Source organism: Notechis scutatus, chromosome Z, assembly GCF_049901735.1.
Source record: "Notechis scutatus isolate UNSWTSFEM ecotype Mainland chromosome Z, rNotScu1.2, whole genome shotgun sequence".
In the NCBI taxonomy this organism is placed as follows: Eukaryota; Metazoa; Chordata; class Lepidosauria; order Squamata; family Elapidae; genus Notechis; species Notechis scutatus.
The window spans coordinates 101,421,199-101,433,928 of NC_142025.1; the positions used below are offsets into that span (position 1 = coordinate 101,421,199).

Consider the following 12,730-nt stretch of genomic DNA (forward strand, 5'->3'; position numbering starts at 1 on the left):
ACCATTTTTGTGGCAGTCATTAAGGAATGCCATAGTGTTAAATGAACACTGTGGTCATTAAATGAATGTATGGGCCCAGTTTTCCTGAAAACCAGACATAAATGCTGGTTTGGGCAAAATGTTCATAAAATTCAGCCATGTGACTACAGACCATGGCAAATGGGCATTAAAAAAGGCCCAGTGGTTGAATGCCTGAAATGTAGTCAGATGACTGCGGTGGGGGGGAGTGGGGGGAAGCATCCATTAATCAGAATTCTGAATCCAGGTCATAGGTTCACTCAGGTAGGTCCATCATAACTCTGAATGGGTCACCAAGCAACCAAGGAAAGTTGACGGCTACCTGAATAGCCAATCTCAATCAGTTATTTTTAGCTTTCCTGTGGAGAGAACGTATCGGACTGGTCGACCTGATGGGGCTGAGCCACTCCATGACTAGATCTGTTTGAAAACAGCAGCCCAACAACTATCAAAGGGTAGAGATGGGAAGAGCGCCCACCAGCCAAATGGAACGGAGGCGTTTGCATAAGTCAGAATCAAATGCTACAAGTTTTATTTATTTATTTATTTATTTATTTTATTTATTTGATTTGCCAATTGTTTACAAGATAATAAGTATAAGTGTATACATAGTTGTGAATACATGAAATGGGTACATATAAGAAAAATAAAAGAAGAATAAGAGAAACGATAGGACAGGGACGGTAGGCACGTTGGTGCGCTTATGCACGCCCCCTACAGACCTCTTAGGAAAGGGGTGAGGTCAATAGTAGACAGTCTAAGGTTAAAGTTTTTGGGGTTTGGGGAAGAGACTACAGAGTCGGGTAGAGTATTCCAGACATTGACCACTCTATTGCTGAAGTCGTATTTCCTGCAATCAAGTTTGGTGCGGTTAACTTTGAGTTTGTATCTATTGTGTGCTCTTGTGTTGTTATGGTTGAAGCTGAAGTATTCATTGACAGGTAGGACATTGCAATGTATGATTTTACATACCATGTTTAAGTCAGACCGAAGACGGCGTAATTCAAGGTTTTCTAGTTCTAGAATTTCAAGTGAACTGGACTGCCCTACTTGTGCTCACGGAAGGGGAAAAATGCTGCTTTCAATGTCCAGCAAGAATTGCAAGGGGAAGTCTGTGTGATGTCTCCCCAAACAGTAGGTAGGAGGAACAGATTAGCCCTTTATTAATTCAACTCTTTCCTATTGGCTTTCACATTTTAAGCTCCCTTGTGCAGACTTTGGGGGTCTTTTGAAGACCACTAGAAGCAGATATTGAAGGCTATTCCCAGTATTCATCACGGAGTGAATTTCCCTTCCTGCCTTCCAAGTCCACCTTGTTTGTCCAATGAACCAACAGACTGGTGTCAACCCTGCTTTTAACTAGTACTGTTTTTAGGAGAAAGATGTTATATAAGCAAATTTCATGCCTGCTTGGCTAAATACATAAATGAAAAGAAAATGGAAATCTTAGAAATTCTAGATTTCAAATTCATGGCATGAGAGCATTTGGGGCAAAGTTATTCAGCAGGCTCTGATCAGTTCTGGAGAGCCAGTAGCAGAAATTTTGAATAGTTTGGAGAACCAGTAAATACCATCTCTGGTTGGCCCCACCTCCATCTATTTGCTGCCTCCTGAGTCCCAGCTGATTGGCTGGGTCTTCTTTTGTTGCCCTGCATAGGACAACGGAGCTGGAAAGCAGGTTAGTGAGGTGGGGAAGGGAATGGGGATTTTGCAGTATATCCTTCCCCTGCCACGCCCACCAAGTCATGCCTACAGAACCGGTAGTAAAAATTTTTGAATCCCACCACTGATTTGGGGCCATCCAACTAAAAGGATGGTGGCAAATCACAGTAGATACAATCTACTGTAATCTCTCCGGAAGTCTCTCCAGAAAAATATTTACCCCTACAATCACCCAGTTAATTTCTGATGTTAGGGCCTAGAGGCAAGCAAAAAAAACCAAAACAAAATAGGAAAAGAAGATTTGTTGTTTGTTAAAACATTTATAATTGTCCTTTGCCAGGACAGTGTGCAACTGGGATGGAAATAAAACATAACGTAATATCAAAGCATCTCAACCACATTAGCCTGTGTACTTATGGGACTACCTATCTCCCATAATATCTGACAGGGTGATGTAATCTGGCAGGGTTGATGCCCTTCCGATTCCTTTGTTTAAACAATTCCATCTATTGGAATCCTGGACGTCTGGACGCCTTCTTTGCAGCACAATCAGCCCTTCAAAGCAGCCTAGACAGGAAAAACAAAACCATGAGTACTAGCATGCCTTTATTGTGGGTTACATTAACACAACCTTGCAAGCAGTCCTTCCCTCCCATACCGTGCTTTCCAGAGAACTAGGGAGGATCCCTCCCGAAATGGTTTCTCTGCCTCCCACCCACTTCTTTGGACTTAGATTTCTCTTATTAGACCACTGTCTAGCCTTGGCTTTTCCTCCTGTCTCCCAAGATGCCATGGTATGTGGGAATGACCTTTGGAGAACCACAGCCTATACCAGAGATGAAGAACTTTGGCCCTTTTATGACTTGTGAACCTCAATTCCCAGAATTCCTGAGTCAGCCATGCACAATATTATAGCAATATTATAATGAAACTGAGTATTGAAAGAAATCTTACTACTGGTACTCCTCAATTTATGACCACAATTGAGCCCAAAATTTATGTTGCTAAGTGGGAAATTTGTTATATGAGTTTTGGCCCATTTTATGACCGGTCTTGCCACAATTGTTAACTGAATCACTGCAGTTGTTAAATTAGTAACACGGTTGTTAAGTGAGTTTTCCTATTGATTTTGCTTGTCAGTAGGTCACAAAAGGGAATCATATGAACCAGGGACCATCATAAATGTGAGATAGTTGTCAATCATCTGAATATAAAAGATATTATCATGAGAATGCTACAATGATAAGTGTGAAAAATGATCATAAGTCCCTTTTTCAGTGCCTTTGTAAAAAGGTTACTAAACTGTTGTGAGTCAAAGACTAACTGTATAAGAAATCTAAAATTCTAATTCCTAAACAAAACTAAGAACACTCTTTGGTCTATGCTTATCTCTTCCTGAATTAAAGAAATCACAACAATCCTATTTGTCTTAATCTCTTTTATATTTAATTAAGTTTGCTTGCTTTAGAGATCCTTATTACAGAATCTTAATTAATAAACTCATATCCATTTCCCTCACTACTGAAAAATTAGGCCTGTCAACAGGGGTGGGATTCAAATTTTTCAACAACCAGTTCTGTGGGCGTGGCTTAGTTGGTGGGCATGGCTTGGTGGTCATGTTATTGGCTGGGCATGGCCAACTCAATATCACTCACATCGAGGCACGCATCTCCTCTCCTGGCCTCTCATGATTGTGAAGATACTGCAACAGTCATAAGTATGAAAAATGGTCATAAGTCACTTTTTTCAGTGCCATTGTAACTTTGAATGGTCACTCCACACAAGCAAAGTACCAACAAAGGAGGGGAAAAAACTCCAGAGAAGTTCCTGAGACAGCAAGTCTAGTCCTGCCAGGAATGTAATAAGGGTTAACAGAGAGGCAGTTTCTGTAAGCAACACCAGAATGTTTCCTTCCTGCCTTCCTTACAGGATTAGGCCAGTAATTTCTTCCTACAATCAGTTCTCCGAACTGTTTAGAATGTTAACAACCGGTTCTAGAGAATAGGTGCGAACTGGTAGAATCCCACCCCTGCCTGTCAGCAATGACACTGTAGTGGCAGGAATAGTTCTGTGGAAGGGAGGGCTTGATTTTTAAAAAGTAGAAAAATCTGACATAGCCACTCTCTGTTATTCTCTTGTTATTCTCCCTGCATAAATGGGGGTCCATAAACGAGGGTACATTAACTATGGAATCAAATCATTCACAAAGTTCATAATAAGGTCTCCCATTTAAACATATGAGTCTGCTTTAGAAGAAGTTGGTAACAGTTCCCAATTATGTGTTCCCTCAGTGAAAATATTTAACTGGAGCAGGATTGAAAAATGATTGTTAGGTGTGGCTTCTAGGCCCTTAGCATAAGGGAGAAGGTTCCTAGAGATAATTATATAGTCAACAGCATTCATTCTGGAGCCAGATAGGTAGATGAATTCAGCTGGATGATCACTAAACAGCCATGGTGGTGCAGCGGTTAGAATGCTGTACTGTATTTGTTAAGTTTGGAGAATAAGGAGACCAGACATCTGACCAGTGACTTCAACTCTTTAATAATAACAGGAATCAGAATGGAACAGAGCCAAGCTATGGGCAGCAGTAACCCTTTTATAGGGTTAGCTGCTACCTTATTAACCAATGAACTTGCAACAGGTTCAAACTACTAACCAATAAGAAGTGTTCCCAAAGTGGCCAATCAGGGTCTAGTTCTGGCCCAATCCCAAGTTGTTGTACAAGGACCAATCAAGTCTGCAGGTTTTCAACCCCTGATTTGCATTTAGAATATCAACTTTTATTGATTCACAACAGTATTGCAGGCAAACTCTGCACACGGCCTGGTGTTTGATCCTGATGAGACCCAAGGTTAACCCAGTCTTCCATCGTTATGAGGTTGATAAAATGAAAACCCAGATTGGTGGGGGCACTATTTAACATATGAAGGTTTAAATTAAAGGTTGTTTGAACTCAAGGCCCATGGGCTGGATTCAGCCCATTGTGCTTAAATGTGGCCTGTGGGGATGGCCTGGCAATAGCAAAGGACCAGCCTGCGGCGCCTCTGGCAGACAAAATGGATGCATTTTTGGCCTGGACAGCATCCTGCAGCACCTTGCCAGCCAAAATGAGGTGTGTGTGTTGGGGGCGGCATGTGCACCCTGCACCCTGTTTTCAACCTGGACGACCTCCTACAGCACTCTGCTGGCCAAAATGGGGCACACAGCCCCTCCACACCCCCGTTTTGGCCAGCAGGGTGCTGCAGAAAGTATCCCCTCATCTCCTCGCACCCATCCCCACAGGCCCATGGAGGCGAAGTGCAATGCTGATCCAGCCCTCCAAGAAATCCAGTTTGACATCCCTGAGCTAGCCAGAGACTTGCAAAATATGATTTCTGATCTTTTCATCAGCGGGTGAAGAAGAATCTGGATTGGGAGGCAGAGTTTTGTGAAACCTGCATTGAACTATTCACAGTTCAGAGGTATTAATTTGCTTATTAAGGAATGAACGGAAATAGAACCACAAATGTTCCAATAATTTAGCATTGGGCTACTGCTGATCATCAATTCTCTATTCTGCCTATCAAGGTATTCCATGTGCTTTGCTAAATTTCTTAGTTGACTTAAGCCTGAGGGAAGTTAATTTTAGCCCTTCACATTATAATTTAAAACTGGTGAATTTGCAGATCAGGTGTTGGTAGAAGCTTTGAGAATTCAGAAAACCAGAAGTTGAGCAAGAACATTATTGTGTCTTTTTCAAAAGCAGATCAGCCAAAAGAAAAAAAAAATATAGAGTCATCCTGATGAAACTAAGAAGTGGGCATCTAATCACTTAATCATATCCTGACCTTGTCCGTACAGAGTGAGTCAATTATGGTAAAAGCAAATTGAAGTCTCTATTCAAGAAGATTCACTTATGACCACAATTGAGCCCAAAATTTCTGTTGCTAAGTGAGATGGTTGATAAGTGAGTTTTGCCCCATTTTACAACCTTTCTTTCCACAGTGGTTAAGTGAATCCCTGCAGTTGTTATGTTAGTAACATGGTTGCTGATTGAATCTGGCTTCCCCATCGACTTTGCTTGTCAGAAGGTTGCAAAAGACGGTCCCTGGGCACTGCAGCCGTCATAATTACGAGTCAGTGGCCAAGTGATTGGATTTTTTTGATTATGTGATCATGAGGATGCTGCAATCGTCGGAAGTGTGAAAAATGATTATAAGTCACTTTTTTCAGTGCAGTGGTAACTTTGAACAGTCACTAAACAAATGGTTGTAAGTCAAGGACTACCTGTATAGTGATTGCCAGAATCCTGACATATAGCACTCTAGAAATAGAGAAGGAAAGTAGGGGATATAGGGAGATTTTTAAAGCAAGTTTTATAGTTTCTATAATTTCAAACTATGGCTTGGCTAGTCACGGTTTTGTATTCTGTTCATGCCTTTTCCACTTGAGTATCTTCCCCTCTTCTAATTCCCGTGGCCCATCTTTTCTTTTGAAACCATTTTGAAAATATTTTCTCCTTGAATCAACTTTGGACTCTTCCTTTTGGCGTTTTCCTACCTGCTGCATAAGTTGAAACCTTCTGGAATAAATCTCTTCCCATTTATGGCTTCTTTGGAGAAGGCCCCATGTGTTCCATCTGTCATGCTTAACTATTTATATTTTCACACAAATACATTGCACAAAACTCCATGAAAACATGCATTTATACACTTGTTAGCACTAAAAAAATTTGCCAGCTGAGAGGAGGCAAAGCTGTTGGCTCAGGAACACACAGCTCCTGCCTGTTTAGTTTTATTACTAGTTTTTAGCGAGTTTTAAATGGAACTTTTGCCTTAAATTCACCTTATTATATTGCCAGTTAGTGTATTTGCGAGTTGCATAACAAAAAAAGACATCTAGAATTCCTATCCTTAAAGCACCAGAGATTCACCACCTCAGTGTGTCACACTGAGTCTGGGTTGCAGGTAGTCAGTCAACTGACTCACAAAGACGTTTTGTTGGTCATGTTTTATAGCCTTTCAACATTTTCCTCCCCTTCCACCCCCAGAGCTGCTTAGTTTAGGCACAGCAGGAGAAATTTACATATTAATGAGGAATTAAGTCTACTAGGGCTCCTGCAAAAACAAAAGAGAAAAATCATTATCTAATTTGGGTTAAAGTGGAAGGTTTGAATTAAAAATGTAGATCAATCATAGGACAGTGCAGATAGTCCTCAACTTATAACCATTTCAAGTTACAATGGCAATTTGATTTATGGTCGGTTTTCACTCTTACGATTGGGACAGCATCTCCACAATCATGTGATCAAAATTTAGGTGCTTGATAACCGGCAGGTGTTTCCAATGGTTGCAGCACCGCAGGGTCATGTGATTGTCATTTGTGATCTTTTCAGCTGGCTTCTGACAAGTCAATGCAGGGAGCCAGATTTGCTTAATGATAACGTGATTCATTTAACAGCCAACACACTTAGCAAACTGCCTTGCTTAGCAACAGAAATTTTGGTTCCTAATTGTGGTCATAAGTTGAGGACTACTTCAGAGGTGGTATTCAGCAGGTTCTAACCAGTTCTGGAGAACCGGTAGTGGAAATTTTGAGAAGTTCGGAGAACCGGTCACTACCACCTCTGACTGGCCCCGCCCCCATCTATTCTCTGCCTCCTGAGTACCAGCTAATCGGCTGGGTCTTCTTTTGTTGCCCTGCACAGGAGAACAGAGCTGGAAAGCAGGTCAGTGGGGTGGGGAGGGAATAGAGATTTTGCAGTAACCTTCCCTCAGGAGTGGGGAGGGAATGGAGATTTTGCAGTATCCTTCCCCTGCCACACCCACAAAGCCATGCCCACAGAACCGGTAGTAAAAAAAAAATTGAATCCCACCACTGGACTACTTGTATCCATGAGGACTACAACTTGGAAAAAAGCCAGGTTGCATTTACTTTCTAAAACATGTAAGATGGCCAAGGTGCGCCCAAGAGGGGAAGGTGGAAACAGAAAATCAAGATATGACTGAAAAGAGTAATGCTAAAAAGCAAGCAGCAAGTGGGGAGATGCTAGCCAGAAGAATATTAGGGTCCAGAATCACAGGAAAGTGGGCATTACAATTAATTCCCTATTTTTAAGTCCTGTATAAAGGGCTATTTATTATTGCCTCCTCCCTTTCTGAATGAAGAGGATGAGGGTGCTGCGGGAACTTCTAGTGGATATAATTATGCCCTGGTCTAGGAGGACTTCAATTACTGATTTAATTCTTTCTTTAGCTTCTGGGCTTAAAGGATATAGCATTTACCTAGAAAATGGCTTTGTGGGATCAATTTGAATGTTAAGTGCTCTGCACATTCAAGCTGGCTATCATCCTGGAGAGGCATTGAAGGTAGAACCATTGGGGTTTTTTCTCTCTCCTTATGCTGGCAAATACAATACTGAGTGCCTCTAAATGGTACAGTGGATCTCTTCTAAGGGGATTTAGAAAAGAGGGACTTAGGAGGAAGGCTTGCTGGGGGGCAATAAACCCTATAGAGCAGGGGTCCCCAACCACCGGTCCGTGGACCGGTACCGGTCCGTGGAACAAGTCCTACCGGGCCGCTGGCTTAGCTGGGCGCCGCCATCTTGTTTTGATGAAAAAGTGCTTCCGGTGAGCTTTTCCGGTAGAAAGCTCATCGGAAGCACTTTTTCATCAAAAAGATGGCGGCGCCCAGCTGATGCCGGTACCGGGCCGCGCCATAAAAAAGGTTGGGGATACCGGGCCGTGGCGTAAAAAAGGTTGGGGATCACTGCTATAGAGACAGTGAGCAGATCAGAAAAAGGATGTGGATTAGACATTCCAACTGTCTTATGCCGCAGAGGAAGAACATTTAAGAATTCTGTAAAGTTCTGGCCAAAGAATGAAAAGTGCTATTATTTGAAAAATAAAACTGATATAGCGTAGGTTCCAGGCTAGAAACCTGGAGATAGTGTGTTCTTGTCATCCGTTGCAATAAAGCCAGCTGGATGACCAAGCACTCTTTCAACCCCAAGAAGCAAGCATGGGCAAACCATGTTGCCAAGAAAATTGCATGGACTTGCCAGAAGGGAATATTCATCTGAAGGGACTTAGATTAAAAAAGAACCCAGGAGGTAAGGAACAATTCATAGAACATAGAATTGGAAGGGGCCTTGTAGGTTTTCTAATCCAACCCCTTGCTCAAGCATTTTGAACAAATGGCTGTCCAATCTCTTCTTGAAAAACCTCCAGTGATGGAGTATCCGCAACTTACAGAAGCTAGCTGTTCCACTGACTAATTTTTCTCACTATCAAGAAATCTCTCTTTAGTTCTAGATTGGATCTCTTTTTAATGATCTTCCATCCATTACTTCTTGCCCTGTCCTTTGGAGAATAAGTTGACCATCTCTTCTTTGTGGCAGCTCCTTAAATATGGGGAGACTGCTTTCATATCACCCCTTGTCCTTCTCTGTTAGACTAGGCATAATTAATCTAACACCATCTTCCTATGCTGCAGTTAACAAAGCCTGCATAGGTAGAACAGGGTAAGAGCAGCTTTCTTTTTTCTTTTTTGTCATTTTAAGCATTTGAATTTAAGAGTCTATTGTAGAAATCTTGTAGAGTTTTTCTTTGCTGGTCTAGAGATAAAAAATTTAAAAATAAAAATGCCCTTTCTGTTCTCTATGCACATGCTACCAATTTATCTTTAGTGTCTCTGCTAATCCAATCGCCCTCATGCTGAAATTGCTGAAAAAGAAAGTAAAGCAATATCTTCATTGCCATGCAGTTCAAAAATCGCTGTTGTACCTAAAACTATGCAGATCAGTGTTTCTCAACCCTTCGCAAACTTAAGAAGCGTGAACTTCAATTCACAGAATTATGAGAGTTGGAATTCATACATCTTAAGGTTACCAAGGTTGAGATATAGTAATTTAGATAAAAACACCAGGAATGAAGTGCAATCTCTGAAGATAGACTCCATATGCATATACATCAACACTATTTCCAAAAGGAAAATAGCTGTGCAAATAAATCACAAATCTTCTACTAGCTGATGTCTAAACCACCATCCCAAAGGCAATTTCTTTACACATTAATCAGCATTATCTGAGCTCATAAATTCTGATATTAAAGAGTACACTGCAAATAAAAGGTGTTTCTACTGTTTGGCTCAAGGTCTGGTAATGGGCTGTGCCTTGTGAGTTGGGAACCCCTGTTCTATTGTAACAAAGCGAAGGTGTCAATCCTGAAGCAAAACTGGCTTTATGGCTTCAGGGTTACCACAAGACAGGGAGGGTGGAAAATAGTTAGTTAGTCAAAACAAAAGTGTTCCTATGGGAACCAACGACATTTCAACAGGTAGCAGGGAAAAGGAGGAATAGACCAACCGAACAACCGGCCAGCGTCTCTATCGGATAATGTGACTGATGACTGGGATGGAGGGGAAAAGGGGAACTTTCACTTTTTAATTAGATGAAAACCACGGGAACTTTCTGAGTCAGTTTTTCCTTGGAGTTCTGCTTTCAATAGGTGTATTACTTAGAATGTTGACACAAGTCAATGTATGTGTGGTTATGGGAGCACACTGTAGTTCAGAAATTGCAAAACATAAAGGCATAATAATTTCATAATGAAGTTCAAGTGTAATTATGCAAAACACTTCCCCATGTACTTGGCACTCTGCCTTGAGAGAGAGAGAACAGGAACAAGATGGCCCAGTAGACAGCTTGAAAGGGCATGTATTTGCAGGTTATCCTTGACTTACGAACACAGTTGAATCCAAAATTTATGTTGCTAAGTGAGACATTTGTTAAGTGAATTTTGTCCCATTTTATGACATTTCTTGCCACAGTTGTTAAATGAATCACTGCAGTTGTTAACTTAGTGACATGGTTGTGAAGTGAACTTAGCATCCCTTGTCAGTGAACTTAGCATCCCTTAGCATCCCTTAGCTTGTCAGAAGGTCCTTGTCAGTGAACTTAGCATCCCTTAGCTTGTCAGAAGGTCACAAAAAGTGAACACATGACCCCAGAACATGGAAATCATCATAAATATGAGTCAGTTGCTATGCATCTGAATTTTGATTACATGACCATGGAGATGCTGCAATGGTCATAAATGTGAAAAACAGTCATAAGTTACTCTTTTCAGTGGCACTGTAACTTTGAACAGTCACAAAATGAATGATTGAAAGTCGAGGACTACATGTATACTATATGCAGTGATGGCGAACCTTTTTGTTGCGATGTGCCGAAAGTGTGTACTTGCGCAATAGCACATAAGCATGCCTGTCAGCATCCACAATTCAATGCGCCCCACGCCGCCCCCTTACCTGCACTGCATATGCATGCGCCTTCCAGCTGATTTTTGGCCAGTTTGAGACCATTTTTGCCCACCCAGAGGCTCAAAGGAAGCCTCTGCAGCCCCAGGAGGCCGAAAAATGAGTCCGTTTCGGCACTTCCGGTATTTATGGAAGGCCCATTTTTCGGCCTCCTGAGGCTGCAGAGGCTTCCCTCAAGCCTCCAGGAGGGCAAAAACGGCCTCAAACTGGCCAAAAATCAGCTGGGAGGCACGCGCATGCACAGTGAAGATAAGTTTGGCTGGGGCTCTGCATGCCCGCAAATGGCTCTGCGTGCCACCTGTGGGTACGCCATCACGGCTATATGCACATGCCCGCATCCATTCTGTTGTACTTCTTTTACTAAAGCTAGTGGGATATACCTGGTTTCTTATAAAACAGTATTTTATTCAGTGGCTATATTATGTTACAGTTCCACAAGGAATAAAAAGGCAACAGACACTAAAACATCAACAAAATATAAAAGGAACGCAGATTTTAACTTATCCCTTAGGGAGAGAACATTCTGGGGAATCGATATAAACGGGTATTTAAAATGAGAGTTGTTTTCTCTGTTCAGAAGGAGAACACAGAGACTAACAGGAGATGGATATCTCACAGTATCATTTAACTGTTAAGATGTGCCCCACAATGCATGATTTGATATTGCATTTAATCTTTTAGGTTAAAGATAAGAGAACATGCAGTTTATTTGCCTTTAAGGACCAAAGAGAAGATTCATAATTAGAGCCTGATGGTAGGATGTAACCAATCTATGACAGTCTTAGAGGCCCCTGAACATCAATCACATCCAACTCACAGTTGGTTGATCCAGACATCCCAATTTCTCTTGACATTTTTGCCCATGTCCTGAAGGATGAATAGTGGTTTTAGGGAGTGCACAGGTAAGAGAAATAAACAAAACTGGTGAGTTCCCATTATCTCAGCTCCTGCAAACTTAGCAGTTCGAAAGCATGCAAATATAAGTAGGGAAATAGGTATCGCTTAGGAAGGAACGTGACAGTGTTCCATGCATTACAATCATGCTCTCCACATGACCACAGGAAATGTCTTTGGACAACGGTGGCTCCCTCAGCTAAGAAACAGAGATGAGTTTTGCTCCTTGAATCAGACAAAACTGGACAGGGGAAACCATTACTGTATCTCCTTATTGTGTATTTTGTGGGTCTGCTTTTGAAATGCTTGAAAATTTTATGTGGTACAAAATGTGGCATGCAAAAGCAAGACATGGAGATTGCATTGTGCTTGCATTAGCAGCCAGTTGTCTAACAGGTGCAATTAAAGTACTGATTTTTTTTTTTTGTGATTTAGGGCCTGATTGAAGTACCACTTCTCTCAATGGTAACCTGTTCATTTTATTAGATCAGCAGGAAGGGTTGATTTGAAAATGGATGACTACCTGATATGTAAGACATGGCCACCTTCTGTGTGGCCCATTGGCTAAAGCCAGCATTTCTCAACTTTGGCCACTTTAAAATGCATGGTCTTTACCTCCCAGAATTCTGGGAGTTGAAGTCCACACATCTTAAAGCCACCAAGGCTGGGAAATACTGATATAGGACCCACAGAGACTCTTTCTTCCCCTACCCCAACTCTCTCACAGGATTTAGCAAAATGGCAAAATGCATTCTTTCGTTGAGTTGTTAAGCAAATTTTGTTGATATTTTTGTATTTCATATTTTATTGTTGCACACTGCTCTTAATGTTTATTTAGATAGAAAAGCAAGGTATA

At 41.5% G+C, this 12,730-nt stretch overlaps 1 protein-coding gene across 8 annotated transcripts in view; it reads right to left on the bottom strand.

Moving 5' to 3' along the window:
* Window positions 1-1,602: 1,602 nt before the first annotated feature.
* The window catches only part of MPP2 (MAGUK p55 scaffold protein 2), a 94,288-nt gene continuing 83,160 nt past the window's right edge, over window positions 1,603-12,730 (bottom strand). For 2 of the 8 annotated variants that reach the window (XM_087947057.1, XM_087947052.1), the window contains exon 14: window positions 1,603-2,247. In XM_087947057.1, coding sequence (XP_087803183.1) covers window positions 2,230-2,247 — 18 coding nt within the window. In that variant the 3' untranslated portion in view covers window positions 1,603-2,229. Of the gene's footprint in view, window positions 2,248-11,229; window positions 11,848-12,730 lie in introns of those variants that run through there. The other 6 variants (XM_087947050.1, XM_087947051.1, XM_087947048.1 and 3 more) reach the window with 4 other exon arrangements.